The sequence below is a fragment of the Myotis yumanensis genome, unplaced genomic scaffold, assembly GCF_028538775.1.
Source record: "Myotis yumanensis isolate MYYU_CA2020_CCGP unplaced genomic scaffold, mMyoYum1.0.hap1 SCAF_21, whole genome shotgun sequence".
In the NCBI taxonomy this organism is placed as follows: Eukaryota; Metazoa; Chordata; class Mammalia; order Chiroptera; family Vespertilionidae; genus Myotis; species Myotis yumanensis.
Genome location: NW_027223772.1, coordinates 11836429 through 11847762, shown reverse-complemented (window position 1 = coordinate 11847762; position 11334 = coordinate 11836429). Strand labels below are relative to the sequence as shown.

At 41.3% G+C, this 11334-nt stretch overlaps 1 protein-coding gene across 1 annotated transcript; it reads left to right on the top strand.

The window, feature by feature from the left end:
* The first annotated feature begins 8362 nt into the window (after positions 1 to 8362).
* Positions 8363 to 11065, top strand: LOC138998950 (ubiquitin-ribosomal protein eL40 fusion protein-like). The gene is made up of 3 exons (XM_070400986.1): positions 8363 to 8391; positions 10662 to 10789; positions 10872 to 11065. Exons 1-3 carry the CDS (start codon positions 8363 to 8365, stop codon positions 11063 to 11065), a joined length of 351 nt encoding a protein of 116 aa, XP_070257087.1.
* Positions 11066 to 11334: the final 269 nt, after the last annotated feature.

The window sequence follows — 11334 nt, the reverse complement described above, 5'->3', positions numbered from 1 at the left end:
CCACAGGGTGTGGTTTTCCAAAAATGTGGGACAATTGCTTCTATCTGCAGGCTGATTATTATTCTCAGTCTCTTAATGGGCCTCAGAAACTCCACAGGGTGGGATAAGGATTTTTCCAATAGAGTGGGGCAATCACTCTTCCCCTCCCCAGGAAAAAGCTGCCTGGGTGGAAGAAGTCTGCTGGAGAAAGATATCCTCTGCATTATGAGGGAATGAGTCAACACAGGAGACCAGGGTGTCTATCTTCTGAGCTCTAATCCCAGAGCCCCCAACTCTGGCTTTTGGTCACATAGCTCCTGTCCTCGCTGCCCTCCTTCTGCCAGAGCCCAAGATGAGTGTCTGCACACCAAATTCTCTGCATTGGCCTTATAAGAGGGTACCTGCATTTCCAGCTGTCTCAACCCTGCGGCTTTTCACCGCCAGGTGTTATGTGGCCGTCTTTCTCAGTTCTGGTGCTCTGGGTTGGGGGGACCAGCTCAGAGTTCTTAGTGGGAACTCTACACCATTGAGATATCTCTCCAGAACTTCAGCTGATGTCTGTGGGAGACTGGCCAGCCCTTTTGCACCGCCACACTTTCTACCATTCTCTATGCTGTTCCCACTTTCTGTCCTTGGTTATCAGGGTTCTCTACAGCTAGTCTTCAGTTGATTATTCAGGATGGTTTTTCTGTATTTTAGTTGTAATTCCAGTTTGGTCCTGGAAGCATGTCTGTTTAGTTTCCGCTTACTCCTCGCTATTTTGGAATCTCCTTTTAAGGGCTTTTGTGGTTTGATGCTTGTCCCAGGTCCTCCTAGTCAATCATGTTCATTTATTCATGTTGTCAATTTCATCTATAAGTCATCTCAGAAGTCACGGGACTAGTGACATGTTTCCACAAAATTTCAGGAAAAAAGTGGATATTACTAGAAATAAAATTACTCAGAGAGCCATAAAACACTTGTCATGGTTTCACTAAACCAATCAACAAATCTCCAGCACAATACTTCATGAACAATTAACACTTAAATGTAAACGGACACTATAAGTATTTTCAAATCACAAATGCAGGAAACTTTTTACATCCCTTAGATGGGAAGATATTTCTAAGCATGACCTCAAAGGCAAAAAGCATTAAGAAAGAGACCAGAGAGAGAAACCAAGATGGTGGCATAGGTAAACACCGGAGATTGCTGCCTTGCACAGCCACTTCAAAAATACAATTAAAAGACGGAACGGACATCAACCAGAACCACAGGAAGGCTGGCTGAGTGGAAATTCTACAACTAGAAGGAAAGAGAAAAGCATACCGAGACTCAGAGGAGGTGCGGTGTGAAGTAAAACACAAAGGTGCGGAGGTGCATGCGGAGAGGGCTGGCGGCTGAGGACATGATTGTCTTTTTCAATCGGGAGGGAGTCTCACGCTCTGAGCTCCAGTTCCGGGTGAGTCTCTGGGGACCCAGACTCATATGGGAGAAACGGGACTGTCTGGCATCAGTCGGAACTCGAGGGCAGCTTTCTCTCAGAGGCGCTCCCAGCAATTGCCTGGGTCTCTGAGGGCAGGACTGACAGCAGCCATACTGCTCACTCCACCTGCCCTGTTGATCCCCTGGGACCCCGCCCTGCCCACACCCTGCAGGGAGGCTTTTGCATATGAAAGGCCTGGCCCTTTGTAATGTGAAAATTACTTAACAAACTGCAGCTGCCCCAAGGCCCCAGGGCAACCTGAATTGCTTCACAGCTGGCTTCTGCTGGGTAGCCTCAGGCAGGGGCTAGATTAGCACCTCCTTAGATCCAAGAGCCAGTGTACCCAGTGGTCAGAGTGGGACCATCCACTTACAACTCCTCAGATCCATAAGGGACACACTCAGGGGGCAGACTCAGTGAGCACCAAAGCCTCACTGAAGCAAGTCTTGCCGCAGAAGGATGTCTTCAGCACAGAAGTTCTCCCACCGTAGACACAGCTGATTCTCACAGCCAATTGGCCTGGAGGTCAATTCCTATCAGTGTTAACTACAACAATCAAGGCTTAACTACAACAAGACTGAGCACAAAGCCCACAAGCGGGTGCACCAAGGGTGTCTACCTCAGGTAATTCTCGAGGCTGAGCCACTGAGCCCTATAGGACACTTAGCACAGAAAGCCACTATATCGACACAGCAAAACATAAAAAATGCTGAGACAAAGAAACAGGACACAAATGACAGAAATGGAGGAAAGCAAACTACTGGATATAGAGTTCATAACCACACTTTTAAGGATTTTCAAGAATTTTCTAGAAACCGCCAATAAACTTAAGGAGACCTACAAGAAATCTAATGAGACCCTCGAGGTTGTGATAAAGGACCAACTAGAAATTAAGCATACACTGACTGAAATAAAGAATGTTATACAGACTCCCAACAGCAGACCAGAGGATCACAAGAATCAAGTCAAAGATTTGAAATACAGAGAAGCAAAAAACACCCAACCGGAAAAGCAAAATGAAAAAAGAATCCAAAAAAACGAAGATAGCCTAAGGAGCCTCTGGGACAGCTTCAAGCGTACCAACATCCGAATTATAGGGGTGCCAGAAGAAGAGAGAGAGCAAGATATTGAAAACCTATTTGAAGAAATAATGACAGAAAACCTCCCCTACCTGGTGAAAGAAATAGACTTCCAAGTCCAGGAAGCGCAGAGAACCCCAAACAAAAGGAATCCAAAGAGGACCACACCAAGACACATCATCATTAAAATGCCAAGAGCAAAAGACAAAGAGAGACTCTTAAAAGCAGCAAGAGAAAGAAAGTCAGTTACCTACAAGGGAGTACCCATATGACTGTCAGCTGATTTCTCAACAGAAACGTTGCAGGCCAGAAGGGAGTGGCAAGAAATATTCAAAGTAATGAATACCAAGAACCTACAACCAAGATTACTTTATCCAGCAAAGCTATCATTCAGAATTGAAAGTCAGATAAAGAGCTTCACAGATAAGGAAAAGCTAAAGGAGTTCATCACCACCAAACCAGTATTATATGAAATGCTGAAAGGTATCCTTTAAGAAGAGGAAGAAGAAGAAAAAGGTAAAGATATAAAGTATGAACAACAAATACACATCTGTCAACAAGTGAATCTAAAAATCAAGTGAATAAATAATCTGATGAACAGGATGAACTGGTGATTACAATAGAATCAGGGCTATAGAAAGGAAGTGGACTGACTATTCTTGGGGGGGGGGAATGGGGTGTGGGGGATGTGGGAAGAGACTGGACAATAATCATGCACCTATGGATGAGGACAGTGGGGGGGGTGAGGGCGGAGGGTGGGGTGGGAACAGGGTGGAGGGGAGCTATGGGGGGGAAAAAAGAGGAACAACTGTAATAATCTGAACAGTAAAGATTTAATAAAAAAAAATAAAAAAGAAAGAGATCAATAGAATTGACTTATGTAAACTTTTATATGGCCAACAATGCCCCAAAATATTAGCATGCAAATTAGGAAAAATATTTGCAATCAACAGAGTCCTGAGCATATGAAGTACTTTTGCAATTGCAAAATGAGCAAAAGTCACGAAAAGACAATTCACAAACACATAGTTCAGTACCATTTAAAAATGTCTGACCTCACCAAAGAAATACAAATTAAGATAATGAAATATATTTTTTCACCAGTCAATTAGCAATACTTAAATTTATGGATAAAGCCAGTGTTTGAAAGTATGTACACAAACCAGCACTCTCATACATTCTTCCTGGAAGTATCATGGGATTAGATTTCTATTTTGCAATATGTAAAAAACTTTTAAAAGTGCATACCATTTGACTCAGCAATTCTACTTCTGGGCATTATCTAAGGAATTAATTGGAGAAGTCCCAAATATGTATTATAATAAAGAAAAGTAGAAAACATATCTAAAGAGAATAGTAAAATTATATTATAACCACACCATATATATAATATGCTACCATTAAACATGATAATAATTCTCCTTTGATGGCTTTGAAGAAGCTACCATGGTGTGAGAGGAGCTATGGAGAGGACCCCATGGCAATGAATGAAAGGGGCCTCTAAGAGCTGAGAGCAACCCACTGCTGACAGCTAGAAAACAGGAACCTCAGTTTCTAGCTGCAAGGAAATGAATCCTACCAATAACCTGAGGGAGCTTGAAAGCAGATGTTTCTCCAGTCAATTCTCTGATGAGATTGCAACCTGGCCAACACTGGATTTCAGTCTGGCAACAAAAATGCTTAAGTAATAAATATGTGTTGTTTTAAGCTGCTAATTTTGTGGTAATTTATATTGCAGAATTCTCTATGTTAAATAAAAAATAGTTTATAAAGATGATTATGATATGATCTTGTTTAAAATTTTTTATTTTTTAAAAAAATCTTTACTATTGAGAGTATTACTGATGCCCCCTCTTAATTACCCCCTTTATTGCCCCCATCTACCCAGGTCCAGCACCCCACCCCAGGCCTTCAACACCCTATTATCTGTGTTTATAGCTAATACATACCTATAATAATAAAAGCATAATATGCTAATTAGACCGGATGTCCTTCCGTCCTTCCGTCCTTCCAGACGAAGCCGAGGTGGGAAGGAAAGCCCAGGTTCCAGGTGCCTTCCAGTGGCCAGAGGGAAGGAAGGCCTACTCTTGCACAAATTTCATGCATCAGGCCTCTAGTATACATATAAGTTCTTTGGCTAATTTCTTCCCATCCTCCAACCCCCTTCACTCTGAGATTTGTCAGTCTGTTACATGTTTCCATGTGTCTGGTGGTTTTTTGTTTTTTTTTAGATTCAATTGTTGATAGATATGTATTTATTGCCATTTTATTGTTCATATTTTTAATTTTTTTTCTTCTTCTTAAAGACACTTCAACATTTCATGGAACACTGGTTTTGTGGTGATGGAGTCCTTTAGATTATTCTTGTCTGTGAAGCTCTTTATCTAATCTTCAATTCTAACTGATAGCCTTCCTGTGTAGGCTAGTCTTGGTTGTAGGTCCTTGCTTTTCATCACTTTGAATATTTCTTGCCACTCCCTTCTGGCCTGCAAGGTTTCTGTTAAGAAATCAGCTGACAATTGTATGGGCCCTCCCTTGTAGGTAACTAACTGCTTTTAAGATTCTCTCTTTGTCTTTAAACTTTGGCACTTTAATTATAATGTGTCTTTGTGTAGGCAACTTTGGGCTCTTCTTGTTTGGGACTCTCTGTGCTTTTTGGACTTATGAGTCTACTTCTTTCACCAGTTAGGGGAAGTTTTCTGTCACTATTTTTTCAAATAGGTTTTCAATTTCTTGCTCCCTCTCTTCTCCTTCCATCATCCCCATAATGCAAAGGTTGGTATGCTTGAAGTTGTCCCAGAGGTTCCTTACACTATCTTCATATTTCTTTGTATTATTTTGTTTTTTAAATATATGGTTTATTGATTTTAGAGAGGAAAGGAGAGGAATAGAGAGATAGAAACATCAATGAAAGAGACATCAATCGTCTGCCTCCTGCATGCCCCCTACTGGACATTGAGCCTGCCACCCAGGCATGTGCCCTAACTGGGAATTGAACTGGGGACTTCTTGATTCATAGGTCGACACTCAACCACTGAGCCACACCAGCTGGACTATCTTCATATTTTTGGATTCTTTTTTTCTTTTAGTTGTTCTCATAGGGAGTTTTTGCTTCCTCATATTCCAAATCACTGATTTGATTCTTGGCATCCTCTACTGTATTGTTGATTCCTTGTAAATTATTCATTTCAGTTAGTGGATCCTTAATTTCTGACTGGTCCTTTTTTATGTCATTGTTTTTACTAAGTTCCCCGAAGTTCTCACTAAGTTCCCTAAAAGTACTCCCTAAGTTCCTTGAAGTTCTCATTAAGTTCCTTGAGCATCCTTGTAACCACTGTTTTAAACTGTATCTGGTAGTTTGCTTCCTTCTATTTCATTTAGTTCATTGTCTTGAGATTTCTTCTGTTCTTTCATTTGCAACATGTTTCCTTGTCTCTGCATTTTGGCTGCTTACCTGTGTTTGTTTCTATGTATTAGGTAGAACTACTATGTCTCTTGGAATTGGTAGAGTAGCCTGTTGCAATAGGTGTCCTGTACGGCCCAGTGGCTCAGCCTCCGCAGTCATCTGAGCTGGGCATTCTGGCTGTGCCCCTATGTGGGCTGTGTGCACTGTCTTGTTGTAGTTGAACTTTGATTGCTGTTGGTGTTACTGGGAGGAATTGACTCCCAGGCGAATCAGCTGTGAGGACCAGCTGCAACTACAGTGGGAGAACTGCTATGCAGGAGATGCCCCTGTGGAGCAAGACATGCTTCAGTGGGGCTTTGGTGCTCACCACGTCCATCCTTTGAGTGTGTCACTGGTGGATGTAGTCAAGTTGTAATCTGGCATGGTCTGAAGCTGACCATTAGGTGCACTGGTTCTGGGCCTCCCAGGGGGTACAATGTCAGCCACTGCCTGTGCCCTGCCTGAGGCCACCTGGCATGAGCTACAGAGTGACCTGCCGATGGCTGCTAATTATGTTGGGCTTGGAGGTGTCTAGGAGAGGCCAACCTATGAACCTTGCCAGGCTGTTGCTACTCCAGCGTCTGGGGCCACTTACCGAGAGGTATGGAAGCTGAGGCCAGCTGCTGCTTGTTTGAGAGATTTAAGGAATGTCTGAAGCCTAAGCCAGGACTGTCCACTGCAAACAGCTTGGGTGGAGCTGCAAACTGGTGGGGCAGGGTCTCAGAGTATCACCAGGGAGGTGGGGTTAATAGTGTGGGCCAGGTTAGTGGATGCTCAGATATGGCTTCTGTCTGTTGGTTCTGTGCTGGGGGAGGGCTCTGATGAGGAACAATGACCTCTGCCAGCACTTTTGTCTGGGAGAAAGCTGGCCCCCACCTCCAGCCCTCCTACTGGTTTCTGATTTCCAGTCTTAAATCTAAGTCTTTAATCCAGTCTCAGTGTGGCTTCTTTAATTCTCTACTTACAGGGCTTCCATTCAGCCAGATTTCAGGTGGTTCTGAAAGATGGTTATTCTGTGGCTTAGTTGTAATTTTGATATCTGAAATCACACTTATGTTTAAATAAATATTCATAAATTTTTATCTAAATATATAGTTAATATACAATATTACTTTAGTTTTGGGTATATAACATAGTTATTCAACATTTGTATACCTAAGGAACAGATCATCACAATAAGTCTAGTAACCATATGGCACCATATATGGTTACTGTGATATTACTGACTATATTTCTTATACTGTGCATTATATTACCATAACTTATTTGATAACTGGAAATTTGTTCCTCTTATTCTTCATTTTTCCCCCTCCCCCCTACCCTCTTCCCCTCTGCCAACCATCAGTTTGTTCTTCATGTCTATGAATCTGTTTGTTTTGTTTTTTATTTGTTTTATCTTATAGATTCCACATGTAAGTGAAATTATCTGGTACTTCTCCTTCTCCATATGACTTATTTTACTTTGCATAATACTCTTCTAGGTCCATCCATGTTGTCACAATGGCAAGATTTCACTTCATTCTGTTTTATGGCTGAGTAATATTCCATTGCATATCCATCTATTGATGAACATTTACGTTGCTTCCAAAGCTTGGCTATTGATAATGATGTTGCAATGAACATAAGTGTGCAAATACCTTTCCAAATTAGTGTTTTAGTTTTCTTCTGATAGATACCCAGAAGAGGAATTGCTGGGTCATATGGTAGTTCTATTTTAATTTTTTTAAGGAACCTCTATATTGGCTTCCATAATGGCTGTACCAGTTTGTAATCCCACCAACAGTGCATGAGGTTCCCTTTTCTACAAATCCTTGCCAACATTTGTTTATTGTCCTTTTGATACTAGCCAACCTGACAGGTGTGAGGTGATAGCTCACTGTGGTTTTGGTTTGCATTTCCCTCATAATTAGTGGTATTGAGCATCTTTTTATGTGTCTCTTGGCCATCTGCATGTTTTCTTTGGAAAAATATCTACTCAGATCCTCTATCCATTTTTTAATTAGATTTTTTATATTTTTGATATTGAGTTGTATGAGTTCCTTATATATTTTGGATATTAACCCCTTATTGGATGTGTCATTTTCAAATATTTTCTCCCATTCAGCAGGTCATCTTTTAGTTTTGTTGATAGTTTCCTTCACTGTGCAAATGCTTTTTAATTTGGTGTAATCCCATTTGTTTATTTTTGCTTTTGTTGCCCTTGCTTGAGGAGACATATCCAAAAAGATATTTCTAAAACAAGTATCAAAGAGTTTACTGCCTATGTTTTCCTATAGGAGTTTTCTGATTAGCAGTCTTAAATGTAAGTCTTTAATCCCGTATTGAAATAAAAGTTCAGGATATGATTGATTATCCCAATAGTACTTACATCAGATATTAATAAGAAAACCAGTAATGTCCATTAAGTTTCATCAGTCATTTAGGTAAGTGTGTAGGCCCTTGAGCCCAATAGTACCCAGGGCACAGCTATGTCCTATAAGTAAGTCCCAAATGTTTGGGGTTAAAGTACACTTAATCCATTACTTTGTGTGCAGTTGGTGTTAGTAGGTGAAGCATGTTCAGCAGTAGCTTGAACCAGAGCAAACAAGTTGGAGCCACATGACCTTACAGTAGGATATTTTCAGTGATTTGAAACACTTCTGTGCTGTGTATTATTTTGAAACAACCACTGATGTTGGGGTTCCCTCTACTGCATGACAACAGCTATGGGGGTGGGGGAGTGTTTCTTTTATTCTTCTCTCTTCTTATTTCCAGTCTAAAGGATTTATAGGAATGCTCTATCAAACATTGGTTTACAAATCATGATTACCTGTCTTTTCCAAGCAATAACCCTATCAGGAGAATATAAACTCAGATATTTCTCTGGAGGTTATCTTTTTATTTCAATTATAGTTGACATTCAATATTATGTTAGTTTCAAGTGTAGAGCATAGTGGTTAGACATTCATATAGCTTATGCAGTGATCCTCCCATAAGTCTAGTAACACCCTGACATTGTACATAGTTTTTACAATATTACTGACTATATTCCTTATGCTGTACTTTATATCCCTGTGACTATTTTGTAACTGCCAATTTGTACTTTTTAAAAAATATACTTTTATTGGTTTCAGAGGTTGAAGGAGAGAAAGTGATAGAAACATCAATGATGAGAAAGAATCATTGATCGGCTGCCTCCTGCACTAGAGATCAAGCCCAAAGCCCAAGCACGTGCCCTGACCAGGAATTGAACCATGACCTCTTGGTTCCTAGGTCTATGCTCAACCACTGAGCCATGCCAGCCGGGTCAATTTGTACTTCTTAATCTCTTCCCCTTTTCATCCAGCTCCCTAGCCCCACACCCACCTGGCAAGCATCAGTTTGTTCTCTGTATCTATAAGTTTGTTTGTTAATATAGTTTTCTGGATTCCACAGATAAGTAAAATCACATGGTATTTGACTTTCTCTAACTTATTTCATTTTGCATAATACCATCGAGGTCCATCCATGTTGTCACAAATAGTAAGATTTCATTCTTCCTCATGGCTGAGTAATATTCCATAATACTACTATTATTTGTACCCCCTCTTCTTTATCCAAATCCTGCTCCATGGCATCAACCCCTGTACAACAGTGTGTCTGCTGTACTCACAGCCATTCCACACAGCTAATCAGCCTGAAAGCCAATACCTCCCCTTAACATACCAATAGCAATCAAGTCTCACCTGCAACAGAATGGCACACACAATCCACACAAGAGACACCCCTGGAGTACCTGGCACTGGTGACATGAAAGACTGCACCACTGGGACCAACAGGACACCTACAACATAAGGCCACTTTACCAACATCAGGAGATGGAACATATCTACCAAATACCCAAATACAAGGAAATACACAGAGAGAAGCAGCTAAAATGAGGAAACAAAGAAACATGACCCAAATGAAAAAAACAGGGGAAAAAATCCAGAGAAAGAATTCAACAAAACAGAGGCAAACAATCTACCATATGCAGAATTCAAAATACTTTGATTAGGATGCTCAAAGAACGTAGGAAAAACATAGATAAACTCAGAACATTAATAAAGAGATAGGATCTTTCTCTTCAATGAGGTGGCAGAGAAGCCTCCCCAGCAGATGCAGAGATGTAGATCTTTGTGAAGTGTGCAGAACCAGTTCAGCCAAGGGTTCAAAAGCCTGAGTGTTGGTGGTGAAAGGATGAAGAAATGACAAAGAGAATAAGCTGGGTCTAGGTCAGCCGTGGGCAAACTACGGCCCGCGGGCCGGATCCGGCCTGTTTGAAATGAATAAAACTAAAAAAAAAAAGACCATACCCTATAATGTAATGATGTTTACTTTGAATTTATATTAGTTCACACAAACACTCCATCCATGCTTTTGTTCCAGCCCTCCAGTCCAGTTTAAGAACCCATTGTGGCCCTCGACTCAAAAAAGTTTGCCCACCCCTGTTCTAGGTGGATCTTCCTGTGCCTGGCAAGCTGAGCCTTTATTTTATAGCCAGAGGTAAACAAGGTAGTGGTCACCATAGTTACAATGTTCTTGTGAGTTTCACTTGTTTTGGCAGCACTTGCTGCACCTCCCACAGCTCATTAGCTACCTAGGAAGGATCTAGGGAGCATCATAAGGTCAAGCCTAATTATGCTAAGAGGACTGTGCCCTCTAAGCTGGGACTTGTTTGTGGCTTTGCCAACAGGTCAGTCCGAGGCTTAACCCTAGAGCCGCGCCCTACAGTGAAGACCCTGACTGGCAAGGCCATCACCCTTGAGGTTGAGCTCAGTGATGCCATTGAGAAAGTCAAAGCTAAAATCCAAGAAAAGAAGGGCATCCCGCCTAACCAGCAGCATATGATTTTTGCTGGCATATAGCTAGAGGATGGTCACACTCTGACTACATTATTAGAAAAATACCACCTTGTACTTGATGCTTCATCTGTGGGATGGCATCATCGAACCCTCCTTCCACCAGCTTGCCCAGAAGTACAAATGCAACAAGATGATCTACCAAATGTGTTACAGTCAGTTGTATCCTCACGCTATCAACTGCCACAAAAATAAGTGCAGCCACCAAAACAACCTGTGCCCCAAGAAGGTTAAATAAGGCCCCTCCACCAGCTCCTCGACTGCAGGGAAGTCTTCTGCCTGAATCCCAGAACCTTGGGGCCTCAATAAAGTTACCCTTTCATTGACTAGAACAGTAAAGAAAATCAAAAGAAGAGATCGGGAACATAAAAATGGAGATGGGAAAAAAAAAAGAATCAATCAAATGAAGAATACAATAACTGAAATGAAGAATACATTCGAGTGAGTCTAGAGTAGATTACATGAAGCAGAGGATCAAATCAGCAATTTGGAAGACAAGGTAGCTGA